Source organism: Hirundo rustica, chromosome 4 (assembly GCF_015227805.2).
Source record: "Hirundo rustica isolate bHirRus1 chromosome 4, bHirRus1.pri.v3, whole genome shotgun sequence".
In the NCBI taxonomy this organism is placed as follows: Eukaryota; Metazoa; Chordata; class Aves; order Passeriformes; family Hirundinidae; genus Hirundo; species Hirundo rustica.
This window is the reverse complement of record NC_053453.1, coordinates 22867294-22890062: the sequence shown is the minus strand read 5'-3', so window position 1 is coordinate 22890062 and position 22769 is coordinate 22867294. Positions and strand designations below refer to the sequence as shown.

Genomic DNA, 22769 nt, shown 5'->3' with positions numbered 1-22769 from the left:
TGTGAAACTTAGTATAAGTTCTAGTGTTCTGAGCAAAGTCAGAGTATCTAAATCCTGTTCTTTTGAAAGAGCAGAACAGAAATAGGACAGAAATGAAACAGTAAAAACAAAACAAAACAGAACAAAACAAAACAGGTGTAAAAAGAAGACGTGACCACATGTAAATACTGAAATAATGACTTTTTTTATTATTTTTTTTTTTAAGTGATGCTACACACACATTCCAGAAGAGCTGAACTTGTCAATAAGTATAATGATTTATTAACTTCAGGATCTATCTGGGAGTTTTTGAAAATAAAATTTAAACTGTGATTGCAGACACATCATTAAGCAGGAGTATGTTAGGCTGCCTTTTTTCCTCTTATAACACTGTGTTACGGATTTTACCTAAACACACTCCATTCTATTGATGCTTTTATCCAGTGAAGGAAGGCTCAAGGATCACATATTTTCAATAAGTAAAAGAACAAACAATCTCAATTACTGAGATTATGCTTAGTCTAGCCAGCAAAAATGCTAACTTTAATTACAAAAAAATAACACATACCATATTTTAAGCCTAGAAAGAAGACTTCAAAAATAGCCATAGAAGTCTAAAACTGTCAGCTTGGTTCCTCTGTGTGGAAAGATTCTGCTGGATAATGCTATGGAAGGCAAAAATAGCTGTAGACTTTATTGTGCAAGTGTGGTGTTTGGTCCAGGTAGGTGAAATCGTGATGTCCTTAATCAAGGGAAATTTTCAGTGATCTCTTCCAGGCACAAACCTGGAAACCAGGCACAAAGAAAATCTGAGTTAGTATATCATCCACACCTTCTTTTTTAATTCTTTCCACCAGAGATTATGCTAGGAAATAAACTCTTTATCCCCCATTGTTTAAGTTTCACAGAGTTTGAATGCCTGACTGGCCAAATTAAGATGAGGCATTGTAGACCAAGCTCTGTCTGAAAGGTTAATCAATAAAAACAGAGGCCTCTGGTAGAGAAAATACTGTTTCAGAAAAAGAAAATGTAATTGTTTTCTTCTATTTCAATAATCCTGTGCTTCATGACTGTTTTCAGCAAGGAGCAGAAGGAGAACTGAGTGATGGATCAAAGGTTCTATAGGAATTTATTTTTTATGTTTTACAAGAAATTAAACTAATGATCAGAAACTTTAGACAGATGTACAGAAAAATGTGTAAATCCACCAAAAAAGAAAAGTGAAAGTGTATTGTCTCCTCAAAATGCTTTTTATTGTTCCCTCTGAAAGGAAAGTATTGAAAATAACTTAGCTTCAAAGCTCTGTTTTTCATTATTGTGGTTTATTGCCCACAATTAGCTGTTTCCAAAGCCCATTTGAAGCTCCTGTGTTCTTTGCTTCTCCTCCAGACTGTGAAAGAAATTGCTGCATATTGTGAACCATTAGGTTTGCTATAGGAAAAAATATTAACAGTATCTTCTGCTGCCTGCTATTCTTACAGTAGGAAAGATGGAGACATATGTGTGGATTGCCTCTGTGCTTTATAGCAGCTTTAAAAGACATTTGTTTGATAAGTTGCCAGAGAACTGACATGGTACCTGTTCATTTCTGACAGCTGCTCCTGTAGTTGACGATTTACATTGACCTTCTGTACCAAATATTTTGCTTGGTCCCTGCTCTCTGCAAAAATGGAAATATGACACTGGGATGGAAGGGAAAGTCTTCTGTGACCCAAGTGTTTTTTTGGTCTGTACACCGTGCATGGGATTCATCTTACCTGACTTCTATTTTAAATAGTGTGACCTAGTTCCTTTTGATGCCGGTATGTTGGGTGAATTAGCAATTTTAAGGCACAGTTCAGTTGATCAGTTGTGCATATCTATTTTATCTATATCTGGGTGGCTTAGCTATAAAGTTGTAATGTCTGTGTTTCAGCTCCTATTATTTGATCAGATGAAACCTATCTTCTGTAATTTCTATCCTGAGCAATCTGGAAAAAATATGTTTGACTTAAACAAGTCATGCAAGCAAAGTTACATAAGTCTCGTGCAGAGGAGGTAGGGAATGTGGTGCAGACTCCTTTAGCAGGATGTTGGTTGCATTCATTAGCACAGGAAATTCATGTAGTTCAAACCTGATGTTGTAACTCTTGGTACCACTTTGTGACCACTGAGTATCTGATGATGGATGTTCAGGCTTGAAGACTTACGGAGTGCTGAACAGTCTGTATACATGTACCTGAGCAGAATGAAAGCATTTGATCCTAAGGGATTGGATCTGTCTTGGATCTGGCTCTTCACTCACTGAAAATTCCTAAAACTCTAATAAATACAGGGTCAAGTCATTATAGAGGTAGCATGATTTTTGCTTAAAGCTCTGTTTTGGAAAAGGAAGTGAAAGAAGAGAAAATGGGCAAGGGGGTGGAAAAGAAGACTGGTGATGAAGGAAATTGAGCAGAGAAACCACTTTGCCAATAATAATTTTATTTGAAAGTATAATTTCACAACCTTTTTTTACCTTTTCTTTATATGGCTTGAGGTCTTACCCTTCATCCAGGGTTTTATCATCTGTTAGGAATTTAATGTATAATTTAAATAAATGATAGAAAAATAAACCCACTAGTGATAAGAATGAAGTCTCTGTCTCTATGAAATAAAAATTCAGTGTTCACTTCTCACTTTATAAAGTTCTGAAGCTTTGCTCCAGTCACATATTTTTTGTGATTGTTCCCTGCCTTTAGGTGTGAAAGTCATTATTAGTTGTCAAAAACAGTTGAAATATAAAAGCTGGCCTGTAAATATTATTTGCTCTTATTATTTTGCAACAGAATAATATGAACAGCAAAGCAAATTAACATACAGTACAGAAGTTAAAAAATGCAGTTTTCATTCTTTTGAGTTTTTTATTTCCTGCCTGCCAAAAATCTCCTTTGAAAGTGTCCATTAGTCCTAAATAACAACTTAGAAAGGAAGTAAGGACCATCTGGTAAAGTCTCTTTCGTGGGAAGAACAAAGAAATGTATGGTGTCTAAGACTTGGTTGTAGGTTTCTGTCAAGATGGAAAGAGAACATCAAATACTTTATTTTGGATATGGTTTTGACCTTATCACTTGCTGAGCAAATGCTGGACTTTAAGAAGCTTGGAAACTTATTTAATAAGGATCTGGTTCAAGTTAGTTCCTCTTCATGGGAGCATTCTCTTTGCATCTGCTCTTCATGGGAGCCTTTCTGTTAGGGGCATACTTCAGTAAGCTCCCTCTGTGGCAGATGGGCGTTATCCTGGTTCCTCCAGAAGTCTATTGATTTTGGAACCATCCAAATCAACTTCTGAAGCTACTACTGTCCATTCTTTGGCTCAAAATGGCTTCAGCTGTTGTGACATAACATACAGAACCTCGTTAAGCCAAAATTGAAGAATCAACTCACATGCCAAGATATGAATGGCATATAGCTTTTCTCTGTCATAAAATGTTATAGTTAAAAAATTAAGACAACTTGGGGTTTCATAATCATCCTAAATACTTCCAGATTTGTTTCAATTCCCTATGTCTCTAGTATGTTTGAAGCCCCCCCTGAACAAAATGGAGGTGTTCTTCCCTGTTTAAATCTGAGCATCTCTCTCAGATGCCTCAGCTGGAGCATTAGTCCTTCAGAATCCTCTCTGTCCACTCACTAAAGTGAATGGAGAAAAGTAATCCTTCAGGGAGTGAGATGGAGAACCAAACAGGTGCCATCACAACATTACAGAAAACAGCTCTTTAAGTCAATAGCAATCCTATCCTTCTCCTTCTCAAAGATCAGAGATTAAGATCACTTTTTAAACCAGACTTATAGTATAGGTAATAGTGGTAAACAAGACATTCACTGACCTTGTACTCTGCCTTTCCATAATTTTTGAAAACTGTCTTGTAGCTTCAGAAAAGACCTGTGAGTTTCCTGCATACTATCGGTGAAAAGGGGACTCTTACAATAAAAATACAGGAAGAAGGCTCTGTGCCTGTAACACCCGTTCCTGTAACCAGGAACTGAAGTGGTTCTTCCTATGAAATGCTGAGTATTTTGTTCTTGACCCAGCAAAGTACTAATAGGAGTGCTCAATCCTAATCATGTGATCCTAAAGTAGGAAAATGTGAATGGGAAACTATGTCAATTTCCCTAATGATGGAAGCAGAAGCTGATATAAATGAATATGTATTTTGAGCTTTGTATTGCTAAAAATATCTTGTCTTTATAAACCAGAACTGATAACTGGTGACTGATAACCAGTTAATTGTGAACTCCAAGTACTGAATTACAGCTCCTTTTTCAGTTGAAGCTGCATAACATTTAAGTAGGCTCTAAAATAGTAGTAACAACAAATAGAGAACTTGACAATCTTTCAATCATTCAAATAAAACTTCATTGCATCAAATGCAAGTGCAGCTGATAAAATTAGGAGTTCTGTTTTTGTCTCATAGGAAGAAAAATATTATTGTTTTGTGTTTGGGTGTTTTTAGATATACGAAACCTAAAGTGGAGCAGAATTCCCAGGCCAGATGAACCCCTACTTTAGAGTTAGTTATTTCTTCTCCCATTGGAGATTTTTTTACTTAAACCACTAACTGAACTCACATCACTCAGACATAAAGCATTTGAATTTGCATCTACTACATCTCAGCATTTCTCATGAGAATCATCACATTATTAAATTTGGGAAAGACCTCTAAGATTATCATGTTCAGCCATCAACCTAGCATCACCTCTGTTCACCAATAAACCATGCCCTTCAGTGCCATATGCACACATTTCTTGGAGCACTTCCAGGGATGATCCATCACTTTTCTGGGCAGCCTGCTCCAATGTTTGACAGCTCCTTCTGTGAAGAGATTTTTCCTAATGCCTAATTTAAACTTCCCCTGGTGCAACTTGAGGCCATTTCCATTAGGCTCTTAGACCTTACAGGGATGTTTCAGTTGTGTTTTCTACTGGACTTAGTCTGGCATATCAATTCCCAGGATATTTACTAATCAGCCTTCCCTGACAAAACCAGAGGAATGCCCACTCCTAAGTTAAAAATGAGCACCATCAGGTTTCCTATAAGTGTGTGAATGACAAGCTGCACCATAGGAAGCCCTCGGGACACTTTTGGCCTGCAGCAGTTGCCTTAGGAAGGAAGGCTGAGGGAGATGGTCTGTTTTAACCCAGAATGCATAAGGTTTCCATGGGAGTTCATAGCAGCTTTCCTGTGCAAGAGGAGGTTAACGAGTGGGAGCCAGGCTCTTCATGAAAGCGGTTCACCACAGAATAAAAGCTGATGGTCATGAATTGAAACAGGGCAGTTTCTGGCTGGGAATATGTAAGGGAACATTTTTTTCTCTGTGATTCATGCTGCACAGTGGGGTTGGGCAGGCTTTGTTCTCGGAGGTCTTCAAGACCAGAATAGCAAAGCAATCTGAACAAGCTCATCTGATTTAATAGCTGAGTCTGAATGGAGCAGGAGGTTATATTATAGACCGCCTAAGGTTCTTTCCAAGTGTAATGATTTTGTGACTGTGATTTTGTGAACTGTATGGAAGAAGATGCAGACTTTTGAGCGGTGTAAAACAAACCTGATGTGCTCTTTGACTGTGGCAAATTGTTATGATGTGAAAGATTCAAAGCTATGTCTGTTTGCTTATATTAATGATTAGAAGTGCCATTTTGTTTTGAAATTCAATGATTTGACATTTGAAGTACATTATATAATTTATAAAATGTGATAAGTGTTACAACTGTATCATATAAAGTACAGATGAACATACCACAGCCTCAAGGTAACCCACTTCTTGCTTTATAAGCCAGAAGTACCTGTGGAAGTACCATAGTATTCCAGAGTGCTACATTGTGCAAACAGATCTCTACTCTTCGTTGGCAGATGTGGAGCAAAAAATATGTGGTTAGACAACCCCTTAAATGCTGCTCGTGTGGGTGTTGCAGGCAGCAAGTTATTCCAGTTAAAATCTCAAAAAAGCTATGATCAGCTTGCTTCTAATTCATCTTTTTTCTGACAGTGTATCATGATTTGACACAGTATTTTTTTTTTTTTATACCATTACATCTGTATGAGGAAAGCTTTAAATTAAGGACTTTGTACTTCAGAAAATAATGACAAACAGGCATGAAGAGCTGCTCTGTTGGAAAAAAACCCCATATATATGAGTAGGGTGCAAACATGAGCATTTGGGTACTTACACTTTGCTTTACCTCCTGGCATTTGTGGCATTCAGTATTAAGCATGGTGAAACAATAGAAACTACTTTTGTAACTTGCTGTATTTGCTGTGGATAGGTACTTCTTAGTCTTGTAGACCTTTGAAGTAATTGCACTCTACAACTGACACTGAGGTCAATCAGAAGACAGGGAAAAAATATCTTGGGAAATGTCCAACTTCTTGTAAAAACTGGTTATGAGCAGCACACTACCAGTGGACCACCAGCACTCATAAATAATTATAGCACAGCTTTTGCTTGGCTTTAACTCAGGACTAACTTCACTGCTTCAGTCAATTACTGGAGGGTGAGAAAGGCAGAATAGGACCGAGAGAGCTTCTTTGGCTTTACATGAAATGCCTTTGCAGCACATGCAAGTCTCATTTAATCAGAGAACCGTTAAGGTAGGAAAAGATCTCCAAGATCATCAAATCCAGCCTTCATTTACATGAACCTTTACTTTTGCATTCTGATATAGTGAAGAGGTTTTACCAGGAGGAAGTGGGATCATCCCTAAGACATTAAACTTGGCAGTGTGAAGGCCATTTGGAGCCTCTGCATGTCTGGAATTTCATAGCCACATTGAGGTCATTTGTTGGACCTGTGTACCTTTCCATTCCCCAGTATGCTAGATGATGAAGTTCATCAGCCTAGGAGGAGCGTATTTAATCTCCACAATCACTTTGTGGTGTTCTATTAAGATCAGTCTTTGTATGGACATTTTGTAGTGCAAAATGGTAAGCTAGATTTTATCTACTACATGTTTTCTTTGAAGTTCACTCTTTAGTATGAAAACAGTAATGCAGTGCTTTCAGACTAGCAGCCAATCTTGAGTGGTTTCCTTCTATGTTATTCTTTGAACGCTGTACAATAGTATGTTTAATATTGCAAAATAGAAGAATTTAGAAGTTTTTCCAAATACTTTTTAGCAGTTGAAAACAATTATTCAAGCAATTCTATTCAATCACCATAACATAGCGCATCTAGACAGCCATTTGTCCTAAGAAAACAATTTATTTGTTGTTTAACGCACATCCTTCTCTTTCACCTTTCACCTTTCCCTTTTCTGACCTTCCCTCAAGATTTCTTATTGTCTTTCTCATGTTGGTAATATGAAAAAATAATTGGAAAAAGACAAGAAGTTCTCAAACATCATTACTTTTCTGTAAGTATCCTCTGATTCATTCATGCAGAACTGCCATTTTTATGAGAGAAAGGGTTATTAACAGATTAGCGGGAGGATCAGCACAGCAAAATTACTCCACATCTGTGCAATCCTATTAAAAAAAAAAAGAAAAAAAAAAAAAAAGACTGAAAAGTTTATACAATATCCACTGTTGTCAGATGATAAAAAGGCTGTAAAAAGGATGTGGAAGGAAGGAATTAAAATGAAAAGCAAGATGACAACATCCTTGCACTAATACTTAAATTAACTTCTCTTAAATTAATATAATGTATCTAATATAGATTACAGTATACAGGATATAATGGAACCTAATTTATGCTTTGTTATATAATACACTGCAATCTTTGTTGGAATAGATCCTTTCTATTATCTCAGCCCTTTTGTCAGTAGTAAATCCTCTAAGCCTGATTCAAACTGGAAATATGTTAGTTTTCTGCAACAGCCTAGTCTGCTACAGGGCCAGAGTCTCAATGTCCACACTAAGTTCTTGCAGCTCCTTGCCACATGGAAGAGAGCTGGCACTGGAGAGAATCTGTGTGATTGGTTCAAGATTTGTAGGGCTTTTCTTAGAGCCTTTTTACTACTGGGAAAACACTGCATAAAATTCTTGTTTTATTTTATTTTAGTGAGGAAGAGTAGGAAGATGAAAAATAGATAGTTAAAAACTAATAGTGGGGGCAGGTCCTGGGTGATGCATCAGCTAGACTGTTTTCATCTAAGGTAAAAATATTGAAAGTATAGGATAATACTCAATCCATTATTTTAGAGCTGCTCAGGGATCATTGCTTGTAATCAAATAACCATTTCAATCAGAAAAATGAGTCATAATGTGTGAGGATTTGCTGCATGTGGGTGTATCCATGCCAACTTGGCTGAAGGAAAAACTTGTTCCACATCTCCAGAAAGCTGAATTTACAGTAATTAATTTTATTAGTGGACACAAGAAAGTTAAACACTAAACACCTCATAGGCTGACTCAAAATACTTACGAAAGGTGTAGGAGTCCCCCGCTCTACAGAGGGTTATTTCTTTGAAGTGCTGAATCTTGGTGAGTTTCACCTGGGCTGGGAACATTGCCCAGATCCAAGTGTAGCCTCTGCCCGTACAAGAAAAACAGTAGTTAACATGTTTCTAACATCTCAGTGGAAACAACCTGAGTCACTTTGATTCAATTATGTTTGTTGTGCTATGCTGACTGCATTATCTAACTCCTCTTTGCTCCCCAGACCTGAAGTAAATCACATAAATCTTCCAGATGTCTTCCTATAAGAGAGAGTGAATTTCTGTGAGAAAGTATTTGTAGGGGTTGGGGGAAAATCAGTGTTGCATCAATAAGATGCAATTAACTGCCTTAATACCTTGTTGAGGGAGCCTAAATTCTGATTTTTAGGGATTTTGGTTTTTTTCTGTTTCCACTATGTCTCATCTCTGTGCTAATGTGATCTCAGTATTTATCAACGCACGACTTCAGCTCAGCATCGCTTACCATGCCTTGTGTAATAAAACAAATATAGTCATTAAGCACATTATTCAGTTTTCAGAAGAAGTTGGGGTTTTTTTGAGGGAGGCCTTGTTCAACTAGGGGCTGCTTGATTACTTTAGCTGAATGAAAGGTACATGTAGTATATTACTTCAGGAAGGCTGTTGGAGAAAGCATGTCAAATTCTAACTTCGGCCTGCTTATTTGTCACTAACTGCATGCAGTCTGTTTCTGTCCATGTGTGAGAGCTACCTGCATGCAGTCTGCTGTTCAGTGAGCCATCAAGCTGTAAGCCTGCATTTTCAGTCTGCTGTGCACCAGAAGGCAAACCTTTAATCAGTGCCTTTTAAAAGAGATCACGGTTAGTAAATATTCACTTCTGTGATTATAGCAGCCAGTGTGCTGCAAATTCACTAGAGTCAATTTAAACCCCATTATAGCTTAGAAAATAAATCACTACATGGCTAGATTTTTAGGTGTTCTAGGAAAACAGACATACCCGTCTTACTCCTGTCTCCCAGCTGTGTATATTAAATGAGTATCTGGGGATATGTTAAATTTAGTGCTGGTCACAGCTATTAGACATCAATGAAAATATTCTAACTCCAAGGCTCTATTGAGGAAAATATGTAATGATTTTCAGAGTCAAATCAGTCCTTCATTACGTCATTTTTTTTATGGTAAACCACAGGGTGGTATAAGGGAAGCACAAATGATAACCAGATTCTGTCTGTAAATGTATTTATCTTTTCTGGTTTTATACAGTCTCTGTTATAAGTGTTTCCCAAGAAACTTTAGTCTCAAATGATATTGACTTAATTCCTTTCAAGTAATTTTATTTTTACCAAAGCTTTTAACTGACGAGGAAGAAAGGAGAAAAAAACACATCACTTTGTAAATCTTCCCATTGTCTGACTCTCTTTCAAACATAAAATCATAGTCATCCTTTCTACACTACCCTGGGCTTATACACAACATTCTGAATATAAGTAGCTGCAGCTGTAGTTATGGACAGTGTTGGATGGACACCTATCCTTGCATTGCCCATGTGTCCCAGACATTTACACAGATACTCTCTCTAGTGTCATTTACACATTCTTAGTTTCAGCCCTCACATTTTATTGTGTAGGCAACAATGCTCTACACTTTACATCAGTAATAGATTTTTCATAATGTATTTGCTGGTTACAATTAGAAAGATTTGTGTAAATGCTCTCTGTCTAAAAATATACTTTCTCAAGGTCTCTTGACTCGCTTAAGCAAACAGCCTAAAGTCTTAATAAGAGAAGGGACTGACCTTTGGCCAGAAAAACCTCAGAGATTGATTCTTTATCAGAGATGGGTCCTTTATGGAAGGCCACTTTAAAAACAGAGCCAAATACAGGAGGATAAGGCAGCTGCTTGCAAGACTGCCAGGCACTATGCCTCCCACTGAGCTGCTGGGAAAGATCACTGTATAGGAATCACCCCTGGCCAGAGTGGGGGCATTGCAATGAGCACATACCTATCTCAGGTGTCTCGTCTCTTCTTGGCACCTTTCGAATGAGAAGCAGTAGTGGATGAGATGGTCTTCCACTGAAAAAATGTCCCCAGGCTCGAGCGTGACCCAATGGCACTGCCTTCTGTCCCCCTGACTGTATATTCCAGTTCATGCTTGAGCAGACAAACCATTTGAAACACTCTTACCAGTGAGCAAGAGTAGGTCCTTTCACCAGCGATATTGTTGTCTGAAGTGGAGGGTGTTTGGCTCTTGGGAACTGACACAAATGAATCAAGTGTTCAACACGACTGCTGTGAGGATCTGACCCTCTGTGTTCCCCAGGACACCATTAAAGACAGTCAGCATTAAAGCCCATGGCTGCTGTGCAAAAGTGTCAGTGCAGACTGTAAATGTTTAAAGGGAAATTCCTCCTGTTGCCCACACATACAAGCACAGTTTCCTTTAGAGTGAAGCTTCCATGCGTATGTAGACTCTCTCTTTACATGAAAGGCAGGAACTCAGAGGGTTTTTTGGCATTGTCAGTGAAAACAGTTTCAGAAGTCTTCTACCTGATATTTCTGAGCCTGTATTAATGGCTTTCTCAATATTCCTCAGACTATATCCACATAGTATGTGTATTCCAATACATACTATACCATAGAGAGCTGAACTGCTGTATAAAAGTGTGTGCAGTAATTCCTTAAACAAAAGAACATTTTAATTTGCCCTCAATCCAGCATTATGTACATTACATTACATTTTGAATCTTGGCTACAGTCTATCTATTGCTCACTAATACCTTTTCAGCCATTTCAGCCCCTTTCAGCTCAGTTTAGAAAAATTAGAATAAGAGAGAAAGAGAGGAAACACTGACTTTTTTTTTTTTTTTTTTTTGGTCACATAAAGGAAGCAAGCAGAAAACAGAATCAGTGCTCCCATTAAACTAATCTTGCAGAATTCTGTTCTTTTGCATCCTGTCCTGTCTAGCAGCCACCAGGCTTCGTGATAAATATTTTGCTGAAAAAAATCAATGTTACATTCCTTTTCTGATGTTCAACTAATGTCAAGAAGAATACAGGGCAATCAATTGTAGACAGAGAGAGATTTAGGGATCCTGAGATCTAGGGAAACAGAACATGTCCAAGCAGTGTAACTAGGCTTGTTATACACTGTGGAGGGAGTATTAATGAGGTAAAGCTTGCAGAGAAAGGTTTAATATTTTTTCTAGTAGAACATCAGATATAATTGGGGGGAAGAAACCACACATGCACACGCACACACACACACACACACACATACAAAATGTTTGGGTACAACTCTTTGTTAAACCTGAAACAGAAGAGTTCCGTTTGTAAATCTTGAGAAGATTCTCTACATTCCAGCACAGTGATTAGGGAGTCAGATATATTCCCCCAAAGATAGTGATATGGAAAGGAAAGTATCTTAGATTTACATTTCTATGGGAGTTATACATCCAGTCTTAGGTTACAGGAGAAACTGTCCTCCACTTTGAATTGCCTCATGATCTCTCAGGGATCTAAATACCTACTTCAGTCAGTCCTTTCTCACACAGCAGTTATCAGGGACCTAGTAGTGCTCCCTCCATCCAGTTTCAGCCTATGCTCCTGTCCTAGGGTAACTTTATGATGCCTGTATCCCCAATCGTCTGTTCTGTTTGTTCTGTATATTGAGTCCTGTGCCTTTAAGACTGGTTCTAAGAGCAAGGAGAAGCGCGGAGTTTGTTTTGAGAAAACTGCCTGACTCCTCCACATTCTTCTGCGGACGGGGTGTTCGGCGGAGGCTTGGAGAGACTGCAGGACAGATTTTTTTTTTCTTTGCTTTTAGTTCGTTTCAGCTAGCTAGGGCAGAGAAGTTTCCTGGACTGTTTTTTTTTCCTTTTTCTTGGAACTGTTTAAACCTGCTCTGGACTGAAAACCCAGGGGAGCACTGGGGGCTGCACCTGCGGCCCACCGGGGCCTGGACCTCGGCATTTTCCAGCAGCGTCGGAGGGACTGGGACTGAGGAGAGGCTGAGAGAGAGCCGAGCTACACCCACGGCAAGGACTTTCTCAATTTGCCATCTCACTTCAGAAGGAGAGGTTTTATTGTTTCATACTATTCATTCTTTATACTTGTATGCACTTCATTTGTTTAGTAAAATAGTTTTTTCCACTTTTCTCCAAAGAGGGTTTTGAGTTTTTTTCCGGACCGGCTGGAGGGAGGGGCCACGTGGGTTTGCTTCCTTAGAGGGATCCTATACAGGGGTTTTCTCCCAAATTTGTCCCAAACCAGGACATATTTCTAACTGGCGCCCAACGTGGGGCTCTCTAAGCCTCTGCCGAACACTCCGTCCGCAGAAGAATGTGGAGGAGTCAGGCAGTTTTCTCAAAACAAACTCCGCGCTTCTCCTTGCTCTTAGAACTAGTCTTAAAGGCACAGGACTCAATATACAGAACAAGCAGAACAGACGACTGGGGATACAGGCATCATAAAGTTACCCTAGGACAGCTCCTTATACACAGTCTATGGACAGAGTGGGTTCAAGGCTCTTTGTAAGTCTGCATTTAATTGTGTGTACAAAGCAAATGCAACCAGCTTCCTTGGGAGAGCCTGAGACAGAACTGACCAGGATATCCTGCAGCCTGTGACTGGAGGAAAAACATTGGGAGCTTGAACTGAAATCTCTGTTGCCAGTCAGTTCAAAGGGAGACTATATACTGTGTTTTCTACATCACAGGGAAATGTTCTACCAGGCAAATACCAATTAATGCTTTATGCACTGCACATTCCCAGTAACATGTCCTGAAAACACTTATTTGATCAAGCAGTGTTGGCAAAGGGATTTTTAAACTCTGTTAGTGCTGAAGGGGCTGACTTACACAGCTCTGTGAGCTGTGGGCAGCTTTGTCTACGCTCAATACAAGAAAATTGGGCACTTAGGAGGATGCTGGTAACTGACTGAGGGTTTTGAGATGATACCTTACAAGGGTGAATAGTGTTGGATGGAGCTCCAAGATACAAAAAATAAGAGGCAGAATTGTGAATTGGACTCGAACATCTTAAATCTCTCTTTCAAATCCTAACCCTAGTATGCCCCAGGCCCTAAATAAAAATTAATAAATGCACTTCACCATCTAAAGGATTGAGTGCTAGAAATGAGAAAGTACTCTTGTTACAGTATACCCTGAAACACGGAGCTCATATCTGCAAGCCTTGCTTACTGTGAAAAGCAGCTTCAACAGTGGTGTTGGCAAATGTATAGCTCACTGAACCAAGTCCTAGGCTAATGTTTTTTCAGTGCATTGCGTGAGTATTTCAGTTTAAGAAATCACGAACGAACAGTAATGCTTTTCAACTCATCCTTTCTCTCATACCTTTTCCCACTTTTTGAGTGTAGTGATAATTTTTCAGTTTGAGAAGTTCTGCTGTGTTTGTCATGGCTGTGGTGTAAAAGTCTTAGCCTAAAATCACAGGGACAAGGCTAGAGCTCAAGTGCTTTTTGCACATAGGAGGCTTAGAGTATAGATCTCTCTGCAGTGTGATCCGTGAATGCCACATACCCTGAGCATAGGAGGGTAGAAATGAATGTTCCTTATAAAAAGCCACAAGGCTGTGGCTAGTGTAGAACATTTTTTTTTACCTAATTACCAGGGAAAAAATCAGGGTCACATCAGCACTTTATTGAGAGAACCATAAATACATAATAATTTCTTTGGTTATCACTTAAAACATTTACTTTTTGCACTGTCAAAGCACATGCTTTTCCCAACCTATTCCCCATTTTCAGATGGCAGACTTGGCAAAATTCAAGTCAGTTCACATTCAGAGCTTGTACTTATAAAAATAGTTGTAGAGAGGAGGACAAAATAGGAATCAAAAACTGATGCAGCTCTTAAAGTCTCCAGGTCAGCATTACCATATCACTTTTTAAACTAAAAAGCACCAGAACATAAACAGCAAAATGCCTCTCTTTGTCTGCTATTCCTTGTCCCTCTTTTATCTTTCTTTTTAGGGAGGAGAAAATACTAAATTCTTTTAATTCCTCTTCTTTCTTGCTTTGTGTACTTTGTTTATAAAGCATACAAGCTGGAAATCATCACTGTTCTTGCTTGGGAAAAATATCATTAGCTTCATGAGAAAAATATGTTTGCTAAGAAAGCACTTGAAAAATCCATGCAGATGTTAACCACAAATATTGAAAATAACCCCCCTCTGTAATTATAATTTGGTACAGTTTGAAACATTTTCCAAAATTTAAGTTTATTCTGTTCTTAATGGATTTAGAGTTGGATTTCACATTCAATTGTCTTATTTCAACTGATTCTGCTGGATCTCTGAGCTGTTCAGAATGATAATTCACAAGACTTTGCTAGATTAAGTCTTTTTAAGTCTCATGAATATTTTTGTTCTATGACTCACAAATGCAGCACTTTGAACAGTTAGATAGGGTCTAACTGATGTAGTGCCTATAAAATCTATAAAATGGAATTGAATCAAAATCCTTCATAGATTAAAAGGATTTTTTTATATTCCCCATGCACATAAAAGATACTAAACTAGTGGTATGAAACTTGTAATATTTTCTCAAACAGTTTCACAGATTTTTGTGAGGTTAGCATTCTGAGTGCAGAGCAAGATACTCCATCTGCTGTAGTGTCAGGATGAAATTTATTTGTCTGTATTTACATTAACTGCTTTAAGTCTTTGTGGAGAGGATTTTCAAAATTTCTTTAGCAGATAATAAAGATACTCTGTAGTTATGACAGTCTTCAGTCACTGGTTAAAGCATGTAAAATTTTATATGCAGAAATTTGTGATTGAGAAAAATCATGCAATTTAGGATATGCTTCTATTCTTAAGAAACAGTAATATTAATTATAGAAACAATGTGAATAGCACAATTAAGAACTTAAAAGCAATTTAGACTGATGGCTGTACTTTATCAGCACATCAAATTGTTCTCTGATGCCTACCATTTAGTGTCATTCCCAATCTCCTACTGATGTCTGTGTGCTGCATTTTTCCACCCAGAAGTGCCCAGACTCCTTTTGTAAAGTGGTTTTTTATGGCCCCTACCAGATCTGTGTGGAACTGAACATCTCATAGTCTTTTAATGTGTTATTTGTGACAGTCTTTGGGGTCATTGGGAAACTATTATCCCATATTTGCAGATTGAACTTATTAGTTTCCTTAAAAAATACTGTGGTGATATAAAATACAGTTTCCCTTGCTTTAAAACATAGCTGCAACACAAGGACATGTTACTCCATCAGTTCATCCCATTAATCCTATATTCTCTGTAGAATGGCTTTGTGTGTCTTTTGATGTAGACAGTGTCTTTATCTATGTCTCAGATAGTGCTTGATCACTAATAACAGTCATTGTTTCCCATCCAACAGCAGTAGCAAACTGAAATTTCTTGGGAGAATGCCTCTCCTTATTCAGGTCTCTAGACTTACTTTGCACACACACAAGTTTCAGGTCAATCTAGTCAACATGGGTGTTGAACTGAACTGGCCCGAACCTCTGGATCTTTATAGGTTCATTTATCATTGAATAATGTAGCTGGACAGAGGGAGACAGTTGACTAGAGGTCAATATGCCAACTGTTCCTTCATTTATTCCTGCCATATTAAGAAAGTTGATAGAGTGGAGGTAATCCATCTGCTCACAATTTATTCCCTAGCAATAAGATACAGTTTCACTATTTCATGAGCTCACTCTTTGACTAATTTTATTAGAAGTTTTTCCATAGCATCATTTTTAATCACTTTTCATGCAGATTTAGTTATGTGTAAAATAGTAGAAAAATGTGGACTAAAGAGACATGAAAGGATTTCATGAGAAACTCAGGTCAGCTTAAATAGAATCAGATCAAATAAAATTCAGGCAGTGAGCCTACAAAGACCAACAGGAAAGTGTTCTAAATTAGCTCTTTCATATGAAGCTTTGTCATGTCTAAAGTGCAGTCAAAAGCAGTAAGACATCCCTGGCAGTGCCATGAGAGGAAGCAGGGCTGCGGTGCCTGAAGGAGGTGGCTGGGTCACCTGCCAGGTTGATGGGCAATGCTGGCCAAGAGACCACAGGGTCAGAGCAGAGGGGTCTCACACCTTCTTTACCAAGAACATTCAGTGGGGTTCATCTCATCCAGTAGTTCTCAGCCATGCATGGCTTCTGGAGGTTAAAAAGATGCCGGATTTTGGCTACATATTGGTTGTATGCAACACTAAAACAAATTCCTGTGATCTTAGTTATATTTCTCTTATTTAGTTTAAATTATTCTGATACATTGATCCTTTATTAGACTGGTAGTGGTAGTCTTCAGTGATTTGGGCTGGGTACAATTTCAGAAATGGGTACTGGAGAAATTTCCTGGTTTTCTGTGTTGAGCCTACCATTCCCATTGATTGTTAGGGAGTTTCATATAAATGCAAAGAAGGACTTTTAGTGAGTAGCTGACTGTAGAGCCCAAACACAGGCATCCTGGGTGGGAGTTTCTAAAGCATTCAATTCATTAGCATAAGTTTACTTCCACCAAAAATTATGGTTTTAGCCACAGCTGTTAATGAACAGAGTTCATTATCCATGAAACAGAGTTAGATTATCCATGAAAATAATGAAAATCCTTCCTTTCTATTTAAAAATGCCTTCTTGAGCTGATAGGTAGCAGCAGGTGTAGATGTTAAAAATAACTTTATTTTTGTTGCAGTATTCTGTCACTGCTGGAGCTTCAGCTGTGAAAATGAACACAGATGCACATTTTCCCCCTATTGGTATAACTTCTCCCAGGAAAGTCAAAGGCTTCTTACCTTCTTTCTTTTTTCTGCAGTTTCAGAGTAATCATTTTTCATTAAGGTGGAGGTGGTGAAAAAGGCACAACAGCAATTAAAAATCCATTAATATTTAAGTTAGGTTCCTTAATCTGAAGCATTGCTGCATCTACAATGGTCTTTTCTGTATAACATTCTTCCTATGACATCAGCAGCATGAGTGTGGGTCAGCTTTACAATGCTTTGCTCATCTCTCTCTCTGTCTCCACCTGTCAAATTGTAAAACTGGCTATGATTTGTTTTTCACTATTTATATATGCATGAGTTAAACTGTGTATGTATATGTATTTGCATAAGTATGTAATTGAGAGGAACCATACTGTGGTTATTGAAAAGTGAACTAAACAAACAAAATTATTATTAAATTAGGCACCCAGACTATAAATAATGAAATACCATGAACTAATAGCCCCAAATATTTTGAAGGTAATTGAGAAAACTCAGTTAAGTAACAGACTTGAAAATCTGTTTCATCTCTTAAAGACTAAAACAGTATGAAGAATGAGGTTCATTATGTTGTGGTCTGAAAGAGACAAGGAAATAATCATTTCCCACAGTAGATGTACTCCGGAGATGTTCGCTCTCTAAGTATCAACTGATGTTGATTAAAAACTATGTAGATGTACAGAAGAAAGCTTTATTCCTCTTTTATTTGCTAGTGTCCAGAAAATCTTCCATAAAGATAAAAGAAAGTTTACTAGCGAAAAGCCACACCGCTCTTATAGTCAATCCTAAATGTGCGCTAAAGTATGTAAGGCAAAGGAATTTTTCTTTTGATTCTAATCCAGAAATTACACGGGCCTTTTTATGTTTCCCTTCTAAAAAGGAAAGTTTGCAGGAAGAACAGACACAGAGCAACAACTATTATTTAAGTTTACGTGTCTGGCTCTCATCTTTGCCATGAGTGATCTTTTGTAACCATACTTAAGATCACAAGTTGTTTCATCTTTGGGCAAGACAAGAAGGATGTCATGTCACCACAGCAACTGAAGAAAATAAGTCTACATGCATTTAGAAAAACCCTCAGTGTGCCATACATTTATGGAGCTGCAGTAAATCTGTAGCTGCCACAGATTAATTTTGCTTATAAAATTAAATATATCAGTGATGGTAAAGGATTGGTTTCCTACAAAGGTAAAAATGAAACAAGTAAGTCTTGTTCAGGGATTCACAAAAATCTCATTACATGACGGTTTAGATGTGAATTACAAATTAAATGCAAGCAGTGTCATTTACTTTGAAAACACAACAAAAGCAAAGGGAATCAGTTACATAGTTCCCTGCATGTTGGTTGTAATTAGGAAAAAAAAAAACACAAAACAGCCACACAAAATTGTTGTTAATGATATTATCCAAGAAATGGGATTAAAATAAAATTTTGTTTACTTAAACACATACCCTGGGCAGAATGAACTAGAAAATCCCTGTTAAGTTATTTTATGGCACTGTTTTGAGGGCAATGACAGCACATTCAGGAATTTGGGACTCTCTTGTGAAGTCCTGTGAAGTTGTTTTACTGCAAGGTAGGAGCTTTCTGATGTTAATGTTCGTTGAAGTTATACTGTCAAATAGCTGTACAGTGTGTCCAGACCCAGAGACTCCTAGACACAGTTTAATACTAGAAGGTACTGTGCCATTCCTTTTGTCATAACAGCTTTTCCTAGTGAGAGAGATTAAGCACAGAACAGGACAACACACATGTAACCACTATTTTGTTGCTTATTTATGCACAGATATTACTATAAGCCTTTGAAGTCACTGGGAAAATTTTTTAAATTTTTTTTTTTTTCACCACTGTGGACATTAATGAGATCAGAATAATTGTGAGACAACTATTTCACTTTGCCTTTTGATTGCAACATCAACAACCATCAAGTATTTACAAAATTCCAAGATGTGTTCATATTGCTATCTATATCTGTGGGATATATTCTACTAACTGTCACACTTTGACTCTATTAGGATTTAATTGTCTTTGCTCATTGGTGCAATTTAGGCACAGCATCCTAGATGTAGCATAATTTCAACAGTGAATAATATTATGTAACAGTTGTGAAATTAATGTTAGTACCATTTTAGAAAATAGATTTTCTTTTTTTTTTTTTTTCCTTTAAGCATCTGTATCTCCTGAAGCTAATTTGGGGCATTTTATCACAGTAATGGATCCCATATGACTACAAATAGGCATACAAAATTCCTAAGGGCAAATAGGTAGAGATTATACAACATGTAGAGACCACATGATATTACATGAAAGGTATGCTTGCCTTAATAAATTTTCTTATATCTTTAGCAAATGTAGTATCTTGTATGTTTACTGTGGATTGGGATAATTTATTGCCAAACCTTTGTCTGAATGGAAAAAGGATTCTAAATTTCGTATTAAACTATATATTGAAGAGCTAAGGATGAACTAATTGTGGAACCACCCCAAATAACTTTTTTACTCTTGAAGAGGATTTCAAGGTGATGTGGATGGGCACAGTCATTTTCACAGATTCTATTTTAATTCAGGACTGTGGTTCCAAAATTCGCCCAGAGGAGTCCTGTGGCTTGCAGCCTCTCACTCATGAATACCTCTCAGCAATTTCACAGACAGTGTTTAAGACCTGTGAAGCTGGAGACACGAAAGGTATGTACTTTATTTCCCCCTTTTTTTTTTTCTGAAAATTAACTCATGCACCTCATCAAAGAAAACCTAGAAACAATATTAACTCTTTGCTACGGGCATGCACTAATCTATGCACAATAAATTGAACTAATCACTTGTAACAGTTACTGATTTTTAAAATCAGGTTAATTTGTTTATGTGAGAATTTTCTGTTCAATATTTTTGTGTGTGTGTGTGTTATTGACATGTGGGGTTTTTTTTAATTTTATATATATTTATACCTTAAAACACAAGATGGACAAATCAAACATTATACAATAACCAATACAATCAAGACGTGCCTTTGGTTTAGTGAGGTTACAACAGATTTTGTCAAGCAGGTACTCATGTGTAAGTCACAGTTGCATGAGGATTCATTCAAGTGTACTTTAACTACTCAGGTATGGGGTCTTGTTCATATTTAAGTTGCTGTTCATGTTTAAGTTGCTTTATTAGACAGTAATTTTGTTCCATTCTTTATTAGAGAAATGAAAAATAAATTAACAGTCCTCTATGGTCTACTGACACATCTGTTTTCTTTATCTTGCTGTAAACAGCGGTAAATTTGCACAAACTCACTGAATAATCAATGAAAAGTAACAGGAATATGGGACTGCCTGAATACATCTCTTCATGTGAAACAGAGGCAAACAGTAAATTTGTCTTATATGGACAGAATGCACAAAAGAGACACTGTTGTTCCTAGCAATGTATTTTAACCACACAACTTGTGTATTATCCTATGCAACAATATCACGACATAAAGTTTGCAACTAGAAAGCTCAAACCAAAGCCTCTGATTCCTTCCTCGGGCAGACAATCTCCTTCTCCTGATATACAACATACGTCTTTTGAATACTGAATCTAGCTCAGTGAGGCTGAATATAGTATCTTTTACAGCCTTATTGTGAATAATATATGCAATTAAAGTTCAAACAAGCTTCAGGAGACATATACTGAAAAGAGGAGTGTCTTTAACAGGGAAGAATAATTTGTGCTTATACAGTGAATGTTGCCAACAGGTGTCTAATGAGCCTAGAACAGGGGTTTGCAGTACCTGGCAACAAGTGGCTGTGTAGTTCTAATGTGTCTGAGCTTCCAACTGGAACTGGAAAGCACGGCTTTGTGTGGAAAATCATTCCAAATTTGTAGCAGCCAAATGATATACCAATCCTGGCAACAAAAAATGGCAAATGGCAAATTCCCTGCTAAAGCAGTAGTATTTCTTACATAAGTTAACTTTTCAGAGAAGCCAAGGAATGTAATTTCCCCTCAGAAAACAACTCAGAAATTCTGCAGAAGTGAGTAGGTGTCATACACTGTCCTCATGCTATGTATAGAGGCTGAGGTGGAGCAGCAGAGATAAAGATTGAACCTTACTGCTTCTGACATTAATAGTAAAATTTAAAAGGCTGCTTTATAGTTCAGTACAATCAGGATTTCATGACTCATTTCTAATCTTTTCATGTAGAGCAGAGACAGTAATCCAGGGTCCAACCTAAGACAGAAGTGGCTTTCTCTGCTCCAAGTCACCATGGCACTATTCTTTAGAGGAAGCTCAACACCCTACCAAATATACACAATTTCTCTCTCTCTCTGCCCCTCTTATAATCAATAAATGCAAATTGGAAATTTCCTCTCTTAGTGGAAGAGGAAGTTTCTTTCCTTCATGTTTACATCAAGGAATGAAATTATGATTTTTCTACCCAAAAAATCTTTTTTCTTTCAGAAGTTCTCCTTTGATTCACATCCGGTTTGAACCAGGCTGTCATATCAAAATTAGCTCTTTGTTCAATATTATTGCATTACCAACAGTACAGGAATCAGCAAACATTAACTGTATATTTGGCTTCTCAGAGGGAAAGAGAGAGAGAAAACTGAAAGAGAACAGGAGAACCCAACTTTTGCTAAATTCCTGCAGGGGAAGGAGGTTACTGCAGTCTGTAGAAATGTTGTTTATAGCAATAACAAAACTGGTGTGTAAGATATCACAGATTCACGTCTAATTTTCTGTTACTGTGATGCATATGTTTTGATTATATCTCACTTTCCATTCTTCCTACAACTGTATCCAGTTTAAAATAATTCTGTGTGACCTCTCTCTGCAAATCTGGATCCAAATCTGACCTGCATTTGGGTCCAGCAGAGAGATAAATTGTTGTCCAATAAAATGAATGTGTCCTTTGGTTATGAGGAGTAAATCTCAGTTTGGACATAAGTCCTTAGGTCTAAGGCTATTTATTCTGTAGCAAATCATGTCCTTTTAAAAATCGTTGTTACTTTTGTTTCCTCATAAATGCATCTAGAACAAAAAGAAAAGTATTTCAATAGCCTATACAAAGAAGAAAAGCTTTTTGAAGATATTAGGGTACAAAATAAATACCAAATACAGAAGTAAACTAGTCATAAATCAACAAATTAGCATCAGTGCAGGTTAAGTATTTAGATTTTGAATTATCAGGCTAGAATACCCTTTTCTCTTTGTATGGATGATTTTTTGGCATTATAGAAAAACCTTTTTTTTTAATTTCAAAGCAAAATATGTTTAATTGTGGCTATAACAATGTAAAAGGGTAAAAAAATAGAAGAGACTGAAAGAAAAATAAAAACGATCAAATTAAATGTACAGCTGTTATTGGTTAAAACTTTCAATTTTAGGCTAATATTTTTTTAATGGAAAGTAAACAATCCTAACTAATTATTTTGAAAGTATATTTATTTTCATGCCATTTTATGAGAACAGTTTTAGGGAGTACTGGCAATGTTTAATCTTGTATCTTAAGCACAAGATTTATGTAAGCACCTGATAACGACTCTAATGAGCCAAAAATCCAGCTTTCACTCTTCCTGTGGAAACCTCCTACTTACAGGTTTTCATGGAAGTTTGTGCCAGTTTTTAATTTGTGAAGAAACTAGCAGTGTGTCTCTCTTGCTCTCATTCACTTAATTGTTGGTAAAC

General features: G+C 37.3%; 1 protein-coding gene across 4 annotated transcripts in view; it reads left to right on the top strand.

The window, feature by feature from the left end:
• CPED1 (cadherin like and PC-esterase domain containing 1) overlaps window positions 1-22769 on the top strand; it is a 155819-nt gene that overhangs the window by 109822 nt on the left and 23228 nt on the right. For all 4 annotated transcript variants that reach the window (XM_040062797.2, XM_040062798.2, XM_040062799.2 and 1 more), the window contains exon 17: window positions 19675-19792. In XM_040062797.2, coding sequence (XP_039918731.1) covers window positions 19675-19792 — 118 coding nt within the window. The remainder of the gene's footprint in view (window positions 1-19674; window positions 19793-22769) is intronic.